General features: G+C 39.5%; 1 protein-coding gene across 1 annotated transcript in view; it reads left to right on the top strand.

Moving 5' to 3' along the window:
* The first annotated feature begins 6,563 nt into the window (after positions 1 to 6,563).
* Positions 6,564 to 23,407, top strand: part of UACA (uveal autoantigen with coiled-coil domains and ankyrin repeats) — an 85,141-nt gene continuing 68,297 nt past the window's right edge. Inside the window, exon 1 of the mRNA XM_065871080.1 lies at positions 6,564 to 6,644. Within this exon, the coding sequence (XP_065727152.1) occupies positions 6,564 to 6,644 (81 nt within the window). The remainder of the gene's footprint in view (positions 6,645 to 23,407) is intronic.

Below are 23,407 nucleotides of genomic sequence, written 5' to 3'. Positions count from 1 at the left end.
GATCTTAGACTAATTCATGAACCACACGCTCCTAAGGTTCAAAGGAGCTGTTCTTAATTGTTGTTTAGGTCTGGGGATGGTTCTGAAGTTTATGGAGCATAACAGGTAATGCTTCTCCCCAGTATGACAAAGTTAAAATGTAACTCTTTTGAAGTCCAGAATGTGTTGGTATTTTAATTGATTAGTTATTTTATATATTTTGCTAGTAGCAATAGCATTCATAAAATAGCAATAGGGAGAGCATACATCAATCCATTATTATTGAACGTTTTGATGCTTGTACTAAATCGATGTTGATGGTGTAAAGAATATATACATGGCTAATTCATGAGGACATCATAGGGGACAAATCTCTTTGAATAAAGTATGCTTTTAAAACAGCCCTCATGGCTTATATGCAAAGTGGAATAATGCCACTGCATACAAGAATTGTACCTTAATTTAAAATTTTCTCTCAAATAAGCATTGTAATTAAGTATTACTGAGAAATTTGATACAAAAATAAATTTTAATTTTTGATAATAATTTAAACACTGGTACAAATAATTTTGAAGAAGGGGCATAGAGGAAAATTTTTTGCAAGCTATTCTTATCCAGGAAGCAAAAGTCTGAGTCTTTTGGTAACCAAATCCAATATACATACATACATACATACAGAAATCCTGTATGACATTGTTTTTTTTTTTTTGCTGTACGCAGGCCTCTCACTGTTGTGGCCTCTCCCGTTGCGGAGCACAGGCTCCGGACGCGCAGGCTCAGTGGCCATGGCTCACGGGCCTAGCTGCTCCACAGCATGTGGGATATTCCCGGACCAGGGCACGAACCCGCGTCCCCTGCATCGGCAGGCGAACTCTCAACCACTGTGCCACAAGGGAAGCCCGACATTGATTTTTAAGATTAATCTGTTGAAATACAAGTTTACCCACACTAATGTGGGTTCAATTTTTTTTATATGAAAGTTAGGACTTACATAAAGATTATTAATTTGTGATTAATTAATTTGTGAAGATATTTTATGAAAGAATTCCATAGTACTTATAAGTAATAAGTATAAATAGTACTTATAAATAATAATATAATATAATCTTGTATGATGTAAAATATAATAATATAATATCTAATGTACATAATAAGCTGTGTTTACATATAACTTTATTAGAACATCTATTTATCCAATATTTTGCCTATGATCTTCTTTTCGGCATAACTTAAACCACTATAGTCAATGATAATTTTAAGTTAACCTACTGTAAGATCACTGTTAAATATGTATCATAAAGTTTGGGGCATTTACCAAGCATATTTGAAAGTGAGATTTACCTTGACTTATTCTGTTTGGAATGTCCTTTCATTAAGATGAGTAGCAAAGATCGGTATGGAGTAACTGAAGGTATACCAGTCACATAATTTACTAGTAATTATTCAGGAGAATTAATAATACCTTGCCAGAATTTTAAAAGACCCCTGGAGATTTGGTAGGAAAAAATTATAAGGAGGACACATAAACTATCATTTAAAATCCATAGAGATTGTCTTTATTTGCCATATTTTCAATTCAAAAGCAAGAAACTTTTCTATTCCACTTCGACAGTGCTGAAGGCTTGAAAGTCTTCTGACTCATTGTTTGTGCATATCCTGGTGTGCTGGCCAAGATAAGAAAAATCCAAGATCTGGAATCCAGGAAAGTTCATTATGGAAGTCAGATGGTTACTGATTCCTGAACCAAATGCTGTGTGTTTATCTGGGTTCCAGGATGAGTAGCCTGTTATAAAAGGAGCAATCAAGAGCTTCTGCCATGAGCACGGAGGGCCGTCAATCTCAAGTGAGGCCAACGGTATTTCTGGAACTTTGTGTAATCAAGACTTGATAACAAAGGTTAATTTTCACGAAATGAAATGGGTTGGATTCTCTGACATTAAAACTGAATTCAGAGAAATAATTGTGGGTATCTCGGCAGCTTTTAGGTGTAAGCTCTATTATGTCAGGGAAATCTGATTTTGTTCCTGACCATGCCCCTCCCTGCTTTTCTTCTCCTTCTTTCAGTACTGAAGCTAATGACACACTTGATGTGTCATAGGTGAATGACAGCCTGTAAATGCCAAGGAGGACAGAGAGTTAGAAGGAAAGCAGCCGTCTTCAGGAGGTAATTGGTAGGCTCAAGATTGCTTATAGCAGAGCACAAAACAACCGTCAGCGGGGGAGATTAAAGAAGTTTCTGTAAGAGGGAAGCAGCTATCTCTTCTTCCCACTTTTCTTCCTCCCACCCTAGTTTTCCAGGATGTAGTCATTGGAGAGCTTACTAGAAATACAGATGGTTTTAAAATTAGTGCCAAAGATCACCTATTTATTTATTTATTTATTTATTTATTTTTTTGTAGTACGCGGGCCTCTCACTGCTGTGGCCTCTCCCGTTGCGGAGCAGAGGCTCCGGATGCGCAGGCTCAGTGGCCATGGCCCACGGGCCCAGCCGCTCCGCGGCATGTGGGATCTTCCCGGACCGGGGCACGAACCCGCGTCCCCTGCATCGGCAGGCGGACTCTCAACCACTGCGCCACCAGGGAAGCCCTCCTATTTATTTTTTTTAAAGCTCTCTTATGCATTGTGTTTTAGTTTTGACTGTGACAACAGAAGAAGGTGTGAAAACAGCCTCAGGTCTTTCATTCCTGGGGCTGCCATATGAGTTGTAGGTGGAGGTGTCTTTCCTCAGGACCCCGTGGCCACATGTGGTTCTGCCACCTATCTGCTTTGGTATCTGGGCTGGCAGAGAATGACTGATGTTCTGGGATCCTCCATGGAATTACTGACTGACTTTGTTGGCTGGGTTCCCTGGGGCTACCAGGACTGGCAGGAAGCTCTGAAAATGAAGAGGGAAGTCGTTGGATATAAAATTCATAACTGAAGATTGTCTGAAGGAGATCTTCCTGCTTGAAAGGGGAACGTTTTAAGTGTAAATTTTTGATTCTGTGTGTCTAATTCATCTTGTCTTTGTCATCTCGTTGCCATTATCATCACATCATTATCGGTGAGCAGCTCCCAACGGTGCTTTCTTATCTGCTATGGCTGGCCCCTGGGGAATCCTTTGTCATCTTGGTGTCCCTTCTCAGTGCACTCACTGAAGCTCCTCCCAACCTTGGGTACCCTCCCTTCATGCAGACTAATTTCCTGATCTTTCCTTCCCTGAATACCACCCACATCTGCTATCTACCATACAGCTCAGTAAGTAGTTGCTCTCCAGTTAAGCGATGTATGTTAGCTTTGTCCCCCAGTCTAGAACACAAGTTCCTTGACAGCCAGGGACAAAGAATAGAGGCGGTGAGGAGACTCACTTTTCCCCTTCTGTATTATTTGAGAATCTTTACATTGTGCCTGTGTAACCTATTAAAATAATTTTTAAAGATGCATTTCCCTTCCGGGTTTCATATCTTATAAAACACAAGAAGCAAAACTAAAAAAAAAATTCATATAGATTCAGCATGGTACCAAATAAATTCCTTCCAGATTTGATAAGTGCCTTTTGCTCTGAAGGGAAGATAAAAATAAATAATAGTGGTAATAGTTAAAAAACAAAACCTGTCTGGCTGACTCCTAATAATAGTGACTTTACTTCATGTGGGGAGCTTCCAGATCAATATAAAAAAGATGTACTGCACATAAAAACCAGTGCTATTTACTTAGCAGCTCTCAAATGGGAATAAGCAGACATCAGCTATCAAGTTTCTAGCCTGGAAAAATCCACAAAGGCCACTGAACACAAGACACCATGGGGACATTGTGCAGACAGTTCATAAAAATAACTTGCCCAAACATTTTTGGAAACTGATGCAAGCTGTACTGTGGCTCTGTCTGCTTCCTTTGCTTTATCCAGTAACAACTGAAAAGAGGCCAGGACTATGAGAACTTAGATGCTACAGGAGATACCCAGTATTCACCACAGGGAAAGTACCAATCCTGTGTTACGTGAATGCACACAACAAACTAGAAATTCACTCTAATAACCAAAAAGAATGCATCAATCTATTCAGAAATATTTACTGAGAACCTAGTATATGCTGATCACTCTAGGGGATTCAAACATATATCAGTTATTCCCTAGTTTTAAGAAGTTTGAAGTCTAGTAGTGAAATGATGCTAGCTCAGAACATATGTATTAGTATCATCTGAGAGGTTCAAGGTAATCATTCTGAGGATGGAGAGATCACTTTCAGTTGAGTGATCAGAGAAGGCTCTACTAGAGAGGTGGGCACTTGGAATGGATGTATGATTTTAAAAAAATTTATTAAAGTATAACACACACAAAAGTGTACATATCGGGGCTTCCCTGGTGGCGCAGCGGTTGAGAGTCCGCCTGCCAATGCAGGAGACACAGGTTCGTGCCCTGGCCCGGGAAGATCCCACATGCCGCGGAGCGGCTGGGCCCGTGAGCCATGGCCGCTGAGCCTGCGCGTCCGGAGCCTGTGCTCCACAACGGGAGAGGCCACAACAGTGAGAGGCCCGTGTACTGCAAAAAAAAAAAAAAAAAAAAAAAAGTGTACATATCATAAAGACTACAGGCTAACTGAATTTTCACAAACTGAACACATTAGTTATGTAACCAGCACACTAGTTATATAATCAGATAGAATAGTGCAATACTCTAGAAACTCCCTTTGAAAATAGTACAATACTCTAGAAGCTCCCTTTGTGCTCTCTTCCATCATTCTTGGGGGGAGTAGGATTTTGTTAGATGAATGTAGACAGAGAGAAAATTACTGGAGGAGGGATCAACATGCATAAAGGTATGGAAATTAAAAGGTAAGACACATGCTTGAGGAATGGGCTGAAGAGTTATTTGCTTGGAGTGTCAGCTGGAGAACAGGGTTGGGTTCATGTTGTTGAGCCTTAAATGCCAAGTAAAGGAGGTAAATTTTATTCATTAGCTGCTGAAGGTTTTTGAGCAAGGGAGGAATATTTTGTAAGATTTTTTGATGGTGGTTGGTAGTTTATTAGTGACAGGAGAGGTGAGACTAGAGATCGGGTGACTGATTGGAAAGCTTCTATAATATCCAGGTATGAGATAATTTTGGATCTGCAGTGGCAGCTGAGGACAGAGGAACTAGCCATCTACAGATACTATGAAGAGCCAACAAAACTGAATGGCTGTGGATCTTGAGGAAGGAGGAGGAGTCAAAGAAAATTTCCTTCCATAGAACTAATCAAGAGAAAATTTATTAATTTTCTCAAGTAGTTCATTGTTACTTACTATTTTGTTAAGGGTTAACACGGTCTTTAAATACTGTCTCTCTAAAAGAGTTCTGAAAACTTTCTTACACTATTTGAATGAAACCTTGAGTTATTCTAAGGAAACTCAAAGAAGCAACTGACCTTTCAGACAAAAAGAGTACTTTGCTAGTCGGAAATGTGGATTGTTTGTCTTTTCAAATTGGTGAATGCTAGAATAAACATTTTGCTGGGAAAAACTGACTCCAAGGAAGACTTTTGAAGATGTCACTGTAACAACAAATTATTGGGTGATGCTCACTTGCCTGTTTACCCATCCTTCCCTTAAATAATTCTCAATAATCCAGATTTCTGGGTAGGATGAATTAATTACACTCTATGCTTTTACCAGTAATGTGTTTCTACAGGAAACAAAAAAATTTTTTGAAGAAAGGACAATATTTTTTTCTTTTACAGCTATTTATATCACTTTGGCCATTTTTAAATTAAAGCTCTCCCCCTCCATTTTCCATCTCTTTCCCTCCAAAGCAGTGGTTTATGGACTCCACAAATAATTATTGAGCACCTGACATGTGCTTTGATTTTTCTATAACATCTTTCAAAGTCTGTTCTTAACTATTTGTGTTTCTGTACAACCAGCACGTTATTCTTTAGAAGATGTTTTTTTTTTCTGTAGTTTCTGATGTGCGTGGTTGTTCCCAGATACTGGGATCTGTGTAGTAAAACATCCTCAGATGTAAGGGAAGTTGCTCTTGAAAGCCGTTGTGTGTGCGGGTGACCAGGAGTGCTTTCTGGGATCAGACGGAAGGAAGGGAACTCCACTTGGGAAAGAGCACGTGGGTGGTAAGAGGAAGGGAGTCCGGGAAGATGAGAGCTGGTGTAGGCTGGACCCCACGCTCTCTCTAGACCTGAGGCTCCATCACCCAGGTAGGCGGGCGCCGATGGTCTGGAGCCTGCCTCTTGCGTCTCTCCAGACCGCTGGCCGCCCACCTCTGCCACTCCCCCATCAGAAGTTCCAAACTTTTTCTCCAGCAGGGAGAGGAAGGGTGTTTTTAAGTTTGAAAGGGAAGTCCCACCCCCTTCCCGGATTCCTATTGGTCGGGGCCGGCCCCATCCCCGCCAGGGTCGCAGGCGGATTGGCTGTGGGAGGGGAGCCGCGCCGCAGGCCCTGGGCCGACCGCCGCCAGGGGCCGACAGCCGCCGGGGGCCCCCAGGTGGCAGGCAGGTGGGGCCCGGACTGCCAGCGCTGCCGCCTCCTCTGAGCGCTTGCAGCCCTCAGACTCTAAGGTTCGCGCGCGGATCAGACACGCCGCGCTCAGCGGGAGAGGGACTGCCACGACTTGGCCATGAAGAGCCTCAAGTCCCGCCTGAGGAGGCAGGACGCGTCCGGCCCCGCGTCGTCCGGCGCCGCCGCCGCTGCCAGCGCGGTGAGTCCCGCGGCCCGTGGGCGCCCCGGACTCCCGGAGCTGCCCTCCCGCGAGCCGCGGAGTCCTCCTCTGCTCGGCTTTGCCTCAGAGCGTCCCGCTGGGTCGTCCCTGGCGACTCCTCCTCCCTCTTCTGGCCAGGGCTCCGCGTCGGCCCGGAGACCCTGCGGACCCTGCCCACCGCCGCCCCCGGGCCTCGACGGATCCCTTTCCTGCCCTTCATCCCGGGGTCTCCCAGCTCCTGGCCTTCGGGATTGGATCGCACCCTCCTCCTCAATTCGGTTTTCGGGGTTGTCCCCCACCCCGGCCCTTCCCCGGCGACCCCAGCCCCTCCCTTCTCCCGGGCTGGCCGCCGTATCCCAAGCGCGCTCTGACCCGGCGCGATTCCACGGGGCCCAGGCGGGCGCCCCGCTGTCCCCGGAGCTGCGGGCCGGGCGGGGGCTTGGCGCCCCGCAGTCCAGGTGGGCAGGGCAGTGGACCTGGCGCCGCCCCGCCCGGACTCCGGACCTTCCGTGGGTGAGCGCTGCCGGGCTGGGTGGAAGTCGTGTTCTGGACGCTGTCGCGAGGTCCCTGGGAAAGTTTGATTTCTGAGTGAGGCAGATGGAATCGAGCGTAGTTGTAAAGACAACGCCCCCAATGGGTGGTGACCCTGGAAGTGAAGGTGGTTGTCCTGTGGGACCGTGTAAGTCTCACCTGTGGGACAGACCCGTGTAGACCTCCATTCGGCGCAGATCTGCAGCCCGGCCTCAGTGTGCACGCTAAGAAGTTCTCAGGGCCTCTCTTAAGTTGGCAGGAGAACAGAAATCTTGAGAAACAGCCTGACTGCAGATGTTGGGATTTAGATAAGTTGGCAAGTTAGAAGAGTTGGCCATATCACCAACATTCTGTATTATTAGAATAAACGTTACTTTAAAAGTCTTGGAAGAGTCAGAAACGTAAACGAGATGTAATGCTCAAAATGCCTGGTTGCCCATTTGGAGTAATTAAAATGGACCTTAATAAGTTTACATAGGTTTTACCCAATGATTATATGCTTTTTATGAGAATACTAATTAATCTGCTTTGGCTTTTGAGTGAATTCAGAACTGCCTTTCTCCCCACCTGACTACTTCTAGGATGATTTTACTTGGACTTAAAGGAAATTGTGGCGAAACTTGGCTCTTTAATTCCCAACTGAAAAAAACAAAGAAAAAAAAAGGGATAGCTTCAGATGGCATGATATTTGATGATTTGATATTGTTTAATAAAGCATGAAATTGTTTAATTAGCCCATAGAAGGAATGATTACTTTCACATTATTTTTTAAAATAAAATAATTGGCAGAAACGTCATTTAGTGATATCAGAGGTCACTATAGGTAGTTGAGTTAAAGATTCAACTTCTTTGTAGTGCAGGTTGTTTTCAGCTTTAAAGATACACTTTTCTAGGATTATTCATAGTATTATACCCGTTTGGTTTGCACAAGGATTCACATCCCATTTCTAGGTTTGTACACCTTAATTTTAGCCTGTTTTCTCTTCTAGAAATGCAGAGTATTTAGTTGTTATTGGTATTATCAGCATGCCAGTTTGCACTTTATGTATTTGGCACATGAAGCGCATCTCTCTGAGCTTAAATCTTCAGCATTTGTTACACTGAGCATTCTGTCATTTTTCTTAAAATAACGGCATAAAAATAAAGAGAAATATATGGTATATAAAAAAATAGAATCTACCTGCTTAGAAAAAGTGAACATCTCTCAGTATTAGTTAAATATTCAAATAAATTTTGTAAAATATTCAAATGAAAATAAATGAGTGTGATGACTAATAAAACCAAACCAAGCATTGATAGAGTACAATACATGTACAAGGGAAATAGATTCCTTCTGCTTTTCAGTCTATAAACCATAATCTCTAATGTCCTATTTGGTCACATGTGTATGTATTGTTATGGCTGAGCATCTGTTTTTAAATCTTTTTGCCTTCAAAAATATTTAAATTTTATTTATTTGCTTTTGAATAGGTAACATAGTACATGGCTTAATATTTAAAAGGAACAAAATTATTTACAGCGAAAAGCCCCTCTCCCACCTGTGTCCTTCAGTTTTTCTGCCTGCCCCCCACCATTCCTCAGAGGCCAATGGTGTTATCAATTGCTTGCATATCCCTCCAGAGAGAGTTTAGCATATACAAGGAAATATTAATACAAGTATTCACCCTTTATAGAAATGGTAACACATTGTACCCGCTGTTCCATATATTTTTTTAAACTCCAGTATTTAGGCCCTTTCAGAGCATCCCCATTCGAATCTTTTGCTATAATAAAAAATGCTATGATGAATAAACCTGTATATATTTCAAGTGGGTGTGTGTGTGTGTATATACTTGTAGGATCAGTTCCTAAAAGTGGGATTGGTGGGTTAAAGGATATGTGCATATGTAATTTTAAAGAATGTTGTTAAATTTCCTCTGTGCATCATGTACCCAATTTGTGAGCAATTATCACTTCCCATGCTTTTCTTTAAAGTTCGCTCAGATTTTTAAGTTTTGCCAGCCTGATAGGTAAATACGGTATCTCAGGATAGTTTGAATTTGTATTTCTTTTATTATGGGTGAAGTTGAGTATCTTTTCATATTTTTAAAATCTCCTTCCATGTTCTTTTCTGTGAACAGTTTACCCTTTCCATTTTTCTATTTGGTTGTTGACTTCTTTCCTATTCATTTGTATGTACTTTATATCAGGGAAATTAACCTTTTATTTTATTTTTTTTAATTAATTAATTTATTTTTGGCTGCATTGGGTCTTTGTTGCTGCACGCCGGCTTTCTCTAGTTGCCGTGAGCGGGGGCTACTCTTTGTTGCAGTGCGTGGGCTTCTCATGTTGCAGAGTACAGGCTCTAGGCGCGCGGGCTTCAGTAGTTGTGGCACGCGAGCTCAGTAGTTGTGGCGCATGGGCTCCAGAGCGCTGGCTCAGTAGTTGTGCACAGGCTTAGTTGCTCCACGGCAAATGGGATCTTCCAGGACCATTGCTCGAACCCGTGTCCCCTGCGTCGGCAGATTCTTAACCACTGCGCCACGAGGGATTTTTTAATACTTTTTAATATGAATGTTTTTTCTTAATTGGTTGTTTGTCGTATGACTTTGTTTATGGTGGCTTTTGCTATGCAGAGTGTAGTTATTTTTGTACAATTAAATGTATCAACCTTTTATTTTGTGACTTTTTAAGTTTATGTTATATCTTGGCCTTTCCACTCTACAATATTAAGCAAAAAAAGAGAAAAATCTCCCTGGTTTCATCTAGTTTTTTGTTTGTTGTTTCATTTTTACATTTAACTCTCTAATCCATATAGAATTTATTCTGGTGTAAGGTAAGAGGTATACATCTTGCTTTCTTCTTTCTCTTCCACTTTCCCCTCGTGTCTACCTATTTTGAATCTTAAAACATTCATTTAATCATCAGGGAAATGATCACGATTTGTACAACTTTGAGAAAAAAATGTTAAAATGTGTATTTCATAAATAGTTTTCTTCATGTATTTATTTAAGCTTATCTGGAGACACATTAGAAATAGACTGAGGTATGTAAATATTTTATGATATTATCATATGTGAAATGTAGCATATTAGCTTAACATGCTAAATTATAATTATATGTTATATAAGGCATTTCAAATATTCTGAGTAGTACCGTTGTTATAAATATGTCCATGAGTTTAGAGTTCACTAAATGGGAGTGTGTTTATACACATATAAATAAATATAATTCACAATTATAAGTTGTGCATAGAATATATTTGAGAGTCCTTTACTAGCTAAATCTGGAGATAGCTGCAGCTTTTGATCATAAAATAAGACAATTTTTGTTGTTAGATTTATTTTTAATTACTAAATTGGAGCTTCGGGTTTCTGAAAGGGATAATTAAATGACTGTAGGGATTTCCTTGGTGGCGCAGTGGTTGAGAATCCTCCTGCCAATGCAGGGGTCACGGGTTCGATCCCTGGTCCGGGAAAATCCTACATGCCGCAGAGCAGCTAAGCCCGAGCACCACAACTACTGAGCCTGTGCTCTAGGGCCTGTGAGCTGCAACTACTGAGCCCGCATACTGCACATACTGAAGCCTGCTTGCTTAGAGCCCGTGCTCTGCAACAAGTGAAGCCACTGCAATGAGAAGCCCGCACACTGCAATGAAGAGTAGCCCCCACTCGCCACAACTAGAGAAAGCCCAAGCGCAGCAGCGGAGACCCAAACGCAGCCAAAAAAAAAAAAAAAGAAGTAAGAGTGGTAATTAAAAAAAAATGACTGTAAATGCTATTTCAGATCTAGTCAATTATATATTCAGTCAGTTATGTGTACAGTTATATGTACAGTGAGAATAAGCTTGTTTTATTTTCACCTAGTTCAGATTAGGAAATTTGAGTAGTAATTAAACTGCAAAGCAGTATTGCAAGGAGACATTTTGGAAGGGGGCTCTACTTTAAATTGTACCTATACTGGTAATCTCTGACCTGGGTGGTTCTTCAGTGATTATTTTCGCTGCCCTTTCTTTAGGCTTCTGTTAAAATGGGGCAATGAATTTTATAAATCAGCAACCAAGTACGTTCTAAAGCATCTTCGTAATGTCTCAGTACCCTGAGAAAATTTCGGTATTTCTAAAAGAATTTAGAGTTACAAATATAACAACTGAAAAATCTTTAAAAAACTTCTTTTGGTTTCCACCAACAGTAGAAGTTTGAGATTATTTAGAAAGCATAAAGGATTAAATATGATTTTAGTTGTGATTTCGAGAATGAAGCATTTGTGTTTTCCACTCAGGGATGTGGGCGTGTTTGAAAGGATGTTATTGTTATTCTTATATTGATGATTTTGTGGTAATGTGAACATTAAGATCACAAATAGTTATGTTTAGTTTAAACACAAGATACTTAATTGAGCGGTGTTTACTCATTTTCATTCAAGATGCCAACCTTTAATTAAAAATGTTTACCTTAATTAAAGCTTTATTCAGACAGTTTCCTAGGGTTACCCCTGCGTTGTATTTCTTGGGGTTCTTGAAGGAAGATCACAATAAAGAAGCCCTCTTTTTATACTTCTGGATTTCAGCCCAGCAGCAGTTTTGCCCAGGTCATCACGCTGACTTTATTTGCTGAACCTTATTATAATACCAGATCAGAAGGGTTGAGTTGCTCTGGTATGTCTTTTAGTACATAATGAGTCCAAGAACTTAAATGATGAGTAGTTAAGCATTTTAATTACTTCTTTTAATAAGAGTGGAGTAATGGTTGTGCATTTATGTATTGTGCATCATACACATTTTTCAAGTTTAAAATCATTAGTTTCAAAATAAGGCAGTTGCCTTGTTTAGTTTGGGAAACATTTATGGCACACATGAGCTAGGCTCAAGACTGAATTAATAATTAGGTCATCTTTGAAGAAATGGATAATTCCAAGTTGGGAGCAGAAAATGTGCAAGATGAGCATGGCATCCTTTGTCACACTAGAAGGCAAAGAAGTTATCAAAGATCAGGACGCGAGAGGGAGCCAACTTGAAGAGGCGACCAGTGATGGGGACTGTTTGATCATCAATAAGGATAATATGGCACTGGACTGAATTCTTTAATAAATCTTTGAGTTCATAATGAAGAACTGATGTGTTCTCTTAAGATCCAGAAAATAAAGAGAAAGAATGAAACTTGGGCTTTTTCTCAGGGTAACCAAATACTCAATAAGGGGAAGTTTCTTTTTTATAACAGGTATTTCACCCCAGCTAATAGATGAAGAAGGGACGATAGAATTAGTATATCACAATTTTACAGCTCCCCATGAATTAATGGATATAGAATCCAGACAGTCATTTATGAGTAGCTACTAATGTCTCAGAAAAAAGACAGTTGGACATAATTTATCTCCTGATGGAAATATTCATTTCTACTAAGTAACAGTCTTGCCAAAAAAGCCAAACCTGAATATGATAGGCCTCTAGAGCTAACCACCATTTTACAGAAAATACAGAGGACAGAGAAACATGGGGATGCAATGAGCAAAATTCTAATCATGGGAAACTCTAGAACAAATGGCCTAGTTTTTTCAAAAATACATTATAAGAAGAAGAAGAAAATGGAGGAGAAATCTAGATATTAAGAGAGATTTAGGAGACATATTAACTAATCACAATGGTAGACTTCATTTGACCCTGATTAAATAATTGTAAAAATAAAAGTTTATAAGACAATTGAGGAAATGTAAATGCCAACTGGATTTGTGTTGATAATATGGAATTATTATTTTAAAAGATTTAAGTGTGACAATGGTAGTAATGGGATTATGTTTATAAAGAGGTCTGTCTTTCAGGGAAACATTTAAAAGTATAGTATTTACAGGTGAAATAATGTGAAGTCTGGAATTTGCTTCAAAATAATCTGTGGGTGGGTGGGAGAAGTAAGTGGGGGGTATAGTTGAAATAGGATTAGTTGTGAGTTAATAATTATTGTAGCTGGTTGGGTAATGATACTACTGTATTTACTTTTGTGATATTATTTTGTATATGTTCTAAAGTTTCTATAATAAGAAAGATCAAGTCATGGCCTTCATGAATTTTAAGAGAGCTAGACATAAAATAACAATACTATAGTATGTTAAGAGCCATAATATATCAATAGGTGTGTATAAATTGCTGTGAGAGCACAGACATGTAGGGTAGGGTCAGGGATAAAGGTAGAAAGGAGAAGCTTGAACCTAGGCCAGACAGTTCGAAGGGCACTGCGGGCAAAAGAGAAGTGAGCACAATGGTGTGGAGCTGTGAAATGATATTGCCTATTGTGGGAGCATCGGGTTTGAAAACAAACTTTGGTGTTTTGGTAAGAGATGGTGCAGATGAGGTATTGACAAGAATTTCAGTGAAAGTAAGGAGTTATAGGGTGACAGCTTGGGGGGATAGTCAGAGGAAGATTTTTCTTTCCTTTTTGTTTTTTACCTTGAATTAAAACTTTGAATTCCTTGACAAGTTTAAACTGTCATTTAGAGAGATCTCTGACTGGAGTTAGTAAAGTTTCATCTTCAGAAATTATCCTGTTAATAACTTAACAAGTTCATTTTCCCTCTTATCCCCTCCCCGCTAGAATTAGCTAAATTAGCCAGCAAAATTTTGTTCTCATTAACCCTGTTTAACTTATGGTTGTAGGCTTGGTGAAGAAATCTAGATCCCAGAATATTAGATTTAAACATAACTCACGTATTCTGTGTTTCACCTCTGTCATATGGAAACCTTTACTGTCCTGTTACAGATTATGCAAGCATTTGTCTAACCTCACATAAGGGATATAACAGATTGTTGAAAATTTCCACCTGCATGAGCTTATCTATGTAAGAGAAGTCAAATTGATTTCTGTAGGCAATGTGCCTACAAATAGATCGTTGAAATGTACTTCCTGAAATTATAAGCAGAATGATAGGCTAATACATGCATATTGCCTTTTCCTAAATCATAAAACAGTTAAAAGCTTTATATAGCTTTTATATAGTTAGAGTAATAGCTCTTCCAGGTTTAAAAATATAGCACAAAACCACAAGAATAAACTCACTTATTTATAGTTATAAAAAGTTTTGTCTGTTGGACTTTTTTTATTCTCAGGAATCCTGAATATTATTGATGTGGACTAATTTATTTCCACATAGTATAGTCTCCAAAATGAAGTGTAAAACACGAACCGATACAGTTGAGTGACTGAAGCTCTGACCTAGGATGGGATTTGATGAACTGTATTTATATAATTGAGTCAGACTGGCAAGTGCCCTTGAGAGAGAGTGGATGCCTGACTGAACCAATGAGGATAAATGGCTGTCTGTTGTTTTTAAAAATCTTTTTTTTCCCCCCATAAAAGTCATACATGCTCATTGTAGAAAACAAAATATAGTTGAAGATAAAGAACAAAACAAGTCAATTGTAATTCTATTCACCAGATTATAAACCACAGGTTAGGCTATTTTTAAAGATCTCATAGTGCCTCTTTGTTATTTAGTCAGCATTTAATTACCTTAATGCCGCAGTAATGATATGTATGTCTTTTTGAATTGTATTTGATTCTAAGAAACTTTGTACTTAAAATTACAAGTAATTTGAAATGACTTGAGCAGATACAAATGTCCCATTAGGAGAACTCAATAAATGCTAGTGAATTTACTTAAATAGAAATAACTTATAAGAAGTCCAAGTGCCAATAGCCAATATTTTTTGAGCATGTATGTCCCAGGCATTGTTCTAAGTGCTCTACATGAACTCACATAATCCTCACAGCAACCCTAAGAAGTGGGTACTATTGCCATCATTTTATAGATGGCAGTTAAATAATTGACTTGCCCAAGGTGCTATCGCTAATAAGTGGAGAGCCAGGTGGCTTGACTCTGGAACCCGTGTCCTTAACCATTGTGAACTGATATAATTTAAAATTTAAAGCTATGGGATTTGTACCTTAAGCCAAAGACCAAAAAAATTGTGGGGTGGGGTGTTTGGGCAAAAGGAAGGCCTTTCATGGTAAGTCTCAAAACCAATTTGTGTCCCATCCAGCAGTGTATAAAATTGTTGCGCTCCACACACCCTTCCAGTAATGGATGCTATTATTTAAAGCATATTTATGAACCAAAAAATTTCTTGCTTTAATCTGTGTTTTTAATTTCTAGGGAGTGTGATGATATTTTTATGCTTATTGGCACTTTCACTTCTTGTTTTAAGAATTGTCTATTCGTGTTATTTGACCATTTTTTCTGTTTATGCCTTGTTCATATTGATCTTTAAGAGCTTTATATCTTTAGTTTTGCTAGTTTTTGGCCTATTGTAGCTTTGAGAGTAGTGTGTCTTTCACTATAGTTGTGTTTCTGTCCTCTCACCTGTATATTTCAAACAGTTTTTGCTTTATGTATTTAATTTTGTGATAATTGATACGTTAAGTTTCCTGGCTACTTTATATTCTTTTAAAGTGTAACTAGTGATTATAAAAATCTGTAATTTGTCCCATTATAACTTTTGTCTTGAATTCTACATTGTTTGATATTGATACTGTCATATTGTATCCCTTTTGCCTTTTGTTGTTGTGTATATTTGTATATTCACCCAGTATATTATCCCATCATCCTTGTTTTTAGCATTAGATGGAGGATGTATGGGTAAAGTAAGTCCTGAGAGTCCAATAGAATTAAAAATTGTTGGTTTACTCTCTGGAGAGGGGTGTGTGTGTGTGCATGCGTGCGTGTGTGTGCGTGTATACATGTGTGTCTAAAAGGGTATATGCTTTTTGGGGTGGGGGGAAATGATATGTTTTTAATATTGACCTAATTGATATGTTGTCAAGGCTTGACATTACCTCTGTAGCAAAGTTTTCCCTTTCAGATGCACAAATATATTTTTAAAAATCTCATTGACTTTTGGTTAATTTTTTTCTTACCAGATTGTGGCATTGTTAAAGGTGATGGGGAAGGACATAAAACAATCATGCTTTCTCAACTAAAAAAGTGAATGTGTAATTTTTCTTCTAGCTGGTTTTTGTTATTCCATGGTTTTCTTATCCACAAGATACTTACCCTGTGCAGAGGTTGGGGTACCATGAAAATGAGTCTACGGTGGGGAAGTCTTTGTGTGTGTGGTTCTAGTGAGGCTGGCATACTCTGATCTTTTCTGCTGTGTACATGAGGAATAGCCCATAAACACTTGCTGATTGACATGTGAGAGGTCTTTTTAATGGGAGATCTACTTTATGATTCACCTCTATTTTTTTTGACTGTTGGATTCTTTTAAAAAATTAACATTATGTATTTTTAAAACGTTATGAAATATAAACAACATTGATGGCAATGGATAAGTAGATAAATGTGGAAAATGGAGTGTTTTCTCAGCCTTAGAAAAGGCACACTGTGGGCCAAAGACTGTCCGTTCATAGCTCTTGAAACTATGCCTGGAGCAGTGTGAAGGGGCAGGTTAGTGTGTTAGTGTTAAAGGGTCAAGGTCTGCAGTCTGGATGACTTGGACTTGAATCTTGCTGCTCCCAGTAACCAGCTTTATGACCTTGGGCAAGTTACTTAAATATATTTGTTTCCTTATTTGGAAAATGGGGTTAATAATTGCAATTAGCTCAATAAATGTTATTTCTTACTATTACTCACTGAAAAAATCTCACCAGAGGTCATCATTTTTATCCTTTATAACCAGATGAATAGCAGTCTTTCCTGATCTTTTTCTTTCCAATTAATACATGCTCTCATAGGCTTTTTAAGAAAATTTATTTTATTTATTTTGGTTTTGGCTGTGTTGGGTCTTTGTTGCTGCGAGTGGGCTTTTCTCTTAATTGTGGTGAGCAGGGGCTACTCTTTCGTTGTGGTGCGTGGGCTTCACGGGCTCTAGAGCGCAGGCTCAGTAGTTGTGGCGCATGGGCTTAGTTGCTCCGCAGCATGTGGGATCTTCGCGGAGCAGGACTTGAACCCGTGTCCCCTGCATGGGCAGGCGGATTCTTAACCACTGCGCCACCAGGGAAGCCCTCTCATAGGCTTTTATATAACCTAGATCTTCAAAAGATCATCTACCCTAGCCTTTTGCCTCGAGGGAGGTAAATGGTATCTCTATTTTTTTTTATTTATTAAAAAAAAAATTTCTTGAGGGCCTAGGCTAAGAAGATGAGGAAGATAAAGAGGCTCAAAATACTATATGGGAGCTCTATAAATGGATAATATAAAGTAATAACTGCTGTGATAGAGGAATGTACAAGGTGCTGATCCAATCTGGGGCTGAGGAGTTGGTGAAGGTTTTTTGCAGGGGGAGCTGCTGCTGCAGCTTTTTTTTTTTAAATTGAGGTGAGATTCATATAACATAAAAGTAATCACTTTAAAGTGAACAATTCAGTGGCATATAGTATATTAACAGTATTGTGTAAGCACCATCTCTGTCTGGTTCCAAAACTTTTATTACTCCAGAAGAAAACGCTGTATGCATTAAGCAGTTGCTTCCCACCTCCCCTGCCCCCTGGCCACCACCAGTCTGCAGGATGAGGCTCTTGATCTGAAACTTAAAAGAAGTGGGTAGGAGTGATCCAGGAAAGAAGAAATTCCTTTCAGAGGGAACAGCAAGAGCAGAGGCATGGAGAGGAGAAATGTCAGAGCTGGAGGAAGGGGCAATTGGATTGTCAGCTTACCTTTTTGCCACCAAAATAATAGGCAAGGGGATTGAAGGGGAGGTAGGCAGGAGGGGAGGTTGGGGTTAAGCCATCTTGGAATGGCTTAAAATATGCTACACTGTAAGTGTTGGACTTTGTCCTGTGTATGCCGAAGTGGCGAATCATATGATCAAAAGTATTTTATTAGATGGATTACTGTGGTCGCTGTGTTCAGGATGGATTTGAGGTGGGCAGATTGTTTATGAGTGTGCTACCGTAGGCAAGGATTAGTGAGGGCCTGAATCATAACAATGCTGGAAGGGATGGAGAAGAGGCATACATCAGAGAAACATGGGTCACCTGAGACCCAGAGAAGTTGTGACTTGCCAGCCACACAGTCAACAGACAAGTGGTCAGAGCCCTTGCCTGCTAGCCTTGAGCGAGTCCCACTAAGTCCCCTGCGCCTGATGCAGTGTGGGGAAGGTACAGTCCCAGACTGGAGGTAATAACTCACAAGGGGGGCGGGGAGAACACTGTCTCCATCTTCCTATGGTAGCAACTTAGCCTCGTTTTAAGGTACACTGATTCATAGTCAATTTGGATGAATAGCTCAAAGTTCTGATGATGTTGTTTGAAAAATACTTTTGAAAGCTTAACTTGCTATGCTAATAATCATTATAAGCACAGGTGAATAAGAACCCTTGATCTAGAGTGTTTTGCCACCTGAGGAAGACGTTATGTGTGCGTTTGATACAGTTGAAGGTATAGCTAGTGTTTTATATTTACAACTGTATGAGCTTCTCATTCCGTGGTATCATTCATAGCTATCAATATACTCTTTCCACTGGTTAATACAAATAGGCAGAATCTCACTTATTTTGCTGGGAACAAGTCTTTGGAATTCTGTTGAGGGACATTCTATCTACTTGTATATTGGCCATTGTATAAATTACAGTTACTCTGAGACTAAAGATTTCACTTCCACTCATATTTCTCAGACCTTTTTTTGGTCTTAACACTTTTATCGTCTGCCCTCATTTTCTTCTTTCGCTCCCAGGAACTGCTATCCAGTCCCCTTGAAGATTGCCCCACCTTGGACCCAGTGTCAGCCTATTGGCAGGCTATTAGTAGTGTTTAGCCCATTAGTAGCTGAGATTTAGAAAGAGCTCTCTTCTCTGTCCAGAGGGGGGCAGTTCCTGAAGGCTAACAAACATTTATGGTCTATTACATTCTACTTTCATTCAACAGATATTGATTTAGCACCTTCTATATGCCAGATTTGGTTCAGTTTGGTTTGGTTCCTTCCTTCCTTTCCCTCCCCTTTCCTTTTTTTTTTTTTTTTTTTTTAGCTAGATTTATGTGGTGGGCATGGGGACTATCTCATACCAAACTCAGCTGGCCGAATCACTCTGAAATGCCTTGCCAGCCTGATCCCAGTGTTGTATCCTTAGTCTTAGTTTTCCATAATGAACCTTGGGTAGAATAGCCAGTCTATGAGCTAGGTTTTCATTTGGCCCATTTACCTCCTCTACTCTTTTTTTTCTTTTTAATTAATTAATTAATTAATTTTTATTTTTGGCTGCGTTGGGTCTTCGTTGCTGCACGCGGGCTTTCTCTAGTTGCGGTGAGGGAGGGCTACTCTTCGTGGTGGTGCCCGGGCTTCTCATTGCGGTGGCTTCTCTTGTTGAGGAGCACAGGCTCTAGGCATGTGGGCTTCAGTAGTTGTGGCACGTGGGCTCAGTAGTTCTGGCGCACAGGCTTAGTTGCTCTGCGACATGTGGGATCTTCCCAGACCAGGGCTCAAACCTGTGTCACCTGCCTTGGCACGCAGATTCTTAACCACTGCACCACCAGGGAAGTCCCCTCCTCTACTCTTTATAGCAAGAATCAACCTAGAGTTTTGTACTATAGAAATTGTCACTGGTTTCAGAGTTCTTTGCTTCTGGTTCACCCAGGCATTATGATTTGGTGCTAACCTTTGTTTCCACATTCATGCTTTGCCTTTTGGTGTAACTAGAAAATTGGCTCCAAAAGGTGACAAGTTTGCAAAAACATGTCTTTTTTTTTTTTTTTAAACTAGGGGAAAGTTCAATTCCTTTTTCAATTTAACTAATTTTTAAATTCATATAATTTTATTTTCTTTACTAAAATAACCTTACACTTTATTTCTTTAACATGTTTAAATTTTTTAGCATTTTAGGATTCGAAAGGATGTTAAAGTTCTCTAGCCCAGTGGCTAGATGACCTTTAAGCTTTTTGACTATATAATCCACAGTTAGAAATACATTTTCTATTGTGACAGAGATGTGGTGGGCACAATTCTAAAAATGGCCTTCCCTGATTTCCCACCTTAATCTCTAGGACTTCGAATTTGATGAGATACTGTGCCCCTGGTTATGTTATATTACATGATAAATGAGATTTTGCAGATGTAATTTAAGGTTACTAACCACTGGAATTCAAGTTAGACAAAAGGGAAAGTATCCAGGTGGACCTATTCTAATCATATGAGAATTAAAAAACAGACTTTTCTCTGGGTTACAGCAGAATTGGAAGGCAGAAAGATTTGAAGGACAGGAGGGACTTGGTATGTTGTAGCTGGCTTGATGGATGGGGCCATGTGAGAAGGAATGCGAGAGGCCTTGAGGAGCTGAGAGAGAGGCTCTGGGCTGACAGCCAGGAAAGAAACAGGGACCCCAGGCCTATAGCTGCAGGGAACGGAATTCTCCCAATAACCTGAATGAGCCTGGAAGTGAATTCTTCCCGGATGAGAACCCAGCCTGGCTGGCACCTTGATTTTGGCCTTGAGAGACCCTAAGCAAAGAACCCGGTCAACCCCACTTGGACTTCTGACCTGTGAACTCATAAATAAGTGTTTTTAAGCCTCTAAGTTTGTAGTAATTTTTACACAGCAGTAGAAAATGCAGGACTGTTTTGCCATAGTCTATACTGCTATATGAAGAAATTCTATGGAAGAAATGAAAATCTTATAAGTGAAAAAAATCAGAATAAAAAATATAGGTACAACCTGATAATAGTCATGTAAAAATTCACATGGGAAAAGAGCAGTGGGGGATATACAAAGATGATCATAGTTATCGATTATGCAATTTTTATTTTCCATTTCTTTGTTACGATTTTAATTTTTGTAATTAAAATATATTTATATTAATATAATTTTAATACACTTATTTATGTAAAACTATGAACTTAATTTTATTTGGGAATTTATTACTGAGAACATGCAAGTTCATAGCCCTGAAAGGCTCTTACTGGCAAGTGTTACACGTGAAAAGCTTCTGAGTGTTTTCCCTTGGCTTAATTATTAAATATATGTAATTAAGATCATTGGTAGAAAGAACCTGTTGGTAATAAACTAAAACCCCTATGTTCCTTAACATTCACCACATCACTAATTTGCTGAGGAAATAGCTTTTGATGTCTTGTGTTGAGAGGAACGCACAGGCCTGCACAGTTTTGGAAATGAGATTCTTTGTAGAGGTCAAGACGTGGCCATTGGAAAGGTAGATTTAACTTCCTTATTTATGGCTTTTAAAATAAAGATGTGAAAGGCCTTGTTCCAAATATTACTTGTTTTCAAGCCACTTGAAGTGATTTAGCCTTAATACGGAGCTTTATTGCAAGGGGTCGTACAAGTTAAGCTCTACTAATCAGAGCTCTTTCTATGCACAATTGAGGAGATGGGACAGCAGTTTTCCTAATTGCTTAGATCTAATTGCATTCCTGCTGTTGAACTGTTCCCATAGTGTGGGAAAGGGTGAGTCACAAGAGGAAGGAACTCCACTTAGGACCCTTGAGAAACACTGCTGGGTGTGGTGGTGTGTTTGGGTGTACTCCTAGGACAAATGAAGTGTCTCGTTTTATGCAGTGAGGTGATCATGTAGGGTTTTTGTTGATTCTAACTTATAAGATAAACTTCCTGTGTCTGCTCTTCGGTAGCCTTGAAGAGGACCATAAGTAGGAAAAGAATAGTATTGCATCATGAAGATGAAACCCTATCCTATATTTATTTTTTGTATGAAACTGCTTTATTAAAACTAACATTGTTAACCACAAGGTATGCTATTGCTTTTCAGCGTTCCTGGGTGATGACATTGATTCAGTTAAATAGCAATAATTGGGAAAAGATGTGGAAAGTGATAACATTTCCATTGAAAGTGTGAATACGCATGCTTAAAAATTATAAACCACTTTTAAACGCAAGGCCAACTTTATAAAGGACAGAGTTTTGGAGCTCCTGGAATGCTTCTTTTTTCCAACCTTCATAACTTCAAAACTTAAGTGTTCCAATTGTATACGTGTGGGTGACTCTTTCTGCTGGGTTCCCTGGTTCCTTGTTTGGTACCGTCAGACTAGAAGGTTAGGCAGGCCCTGTGGTTCTTTGAGGGGTCACAGAGATGATGAGTAAGGTGTAAGTGCCAAGGTTTAGTATAGGACAGGCCTTGGGGTTGCAGAAATCAGGGTGCTGTTTCTGCTGTTAAGTGCAATTCCTGATGGACTGGAGGTGAGAGTAAAACAGCAGGTGCTTGCCTCATGTTTTGGCTCATTGCCTGCCCCTTAGAGTGAGTCCTTCCTTAAATTTGTGCCATAAGCACTTCACTCCCCTTTCCCTGGTCCCAGCCCTGCTCATTGGTGCATCACTGGGTTAGCAAGTTATCCCATTTTCTTTTCTTTTCTCTGAAGGAGAGACTATTATTTTTTCACCCAGAGAATCCAGAAAGTGTCTTTAAATTGGTTCTTGTATATATGACTTCACTTGGCCAGAGCTATCACAGATTTGTACATGAATGTAAGTTAGAGAATATTTAGTTTATGCATCTGAGGCAGTTTGGTTCGTATATAGCATTTTATGAACATAAGTATTGTGAAAACAGAACTAGATCAATAAATATTTCATGACTATGACTGCTAGGTTTTCAATATGCCCAGGGAATGTTCTGATTTGTTGTTTTCTTCCTTCTTTTATTGAGACTTTCTACTCCTGTAATTTATTACGGAGGTTTTCTTGGCGTGTTTCACATTTGTAATCGGTGCTAAAGTCAGAGGTGGAATTGGGAGTTATATTGCCATTGCCTTGAAATGGGAAGAGAGGAGGATTGGACATGAACTATAGTTTTGAGACAGAGTTTTATATTTGGAGGTTGGGAGAGAAACACCACCATTTCTTTTATTTCTATTATTTCTATTTTTATTTGTTATAAAAATATAAATAATAGACCAGTCTGGGGTTTATATATGTACCACACCAAATCCTAGAGCCAGTACTGTTAAGTTTAGTTGAACTTCTGGCAATTAACGTCTTTCATATTGACTTCAAAAATCTGGTCATATTTTTGGTTAAATTAGCAGGAATCTAAGTATTGTCAATGAAGTTTTGAATTTTTAATATGTAAACTGTTAAGAATTTGGTATACACCTTACATGTCCGTAAGTAAAGTTTGCATTTTAGAATCATTTGAACGGCCTTTTAAAGTAAAATTAGGTTATATTGGCAAGAATAAGACCAAATTGTCTTTACCTTAATTCATTCCTCTGTAGCAGTGGTTCGCAACTACAAGTGATTTTTGTTCCCTGAGAGACATTTGCCAATATCTGGAGACCTTTTTGTTATTACAACTTGGGGGCGTACTA

This window comes from Phocoena phocoena, chromosome 2 (genome assembly GCF_963924675.1).
Source record: "Phocoena phocoena chromosome 2, mPhoPho1.1, whole genome shotgun sequence".
NCBI classification, from domain to species: Eukaryota; Metazoa; Chordata; class Mammalia; order Artiodactyla; family Phocoenidae; genus Phocoena; species Phocoena phocoena.
Note: the sequence above shows the minus strand (reverse complement) of the source record. Positions and strands in the feature narration are given on the sequence as shown.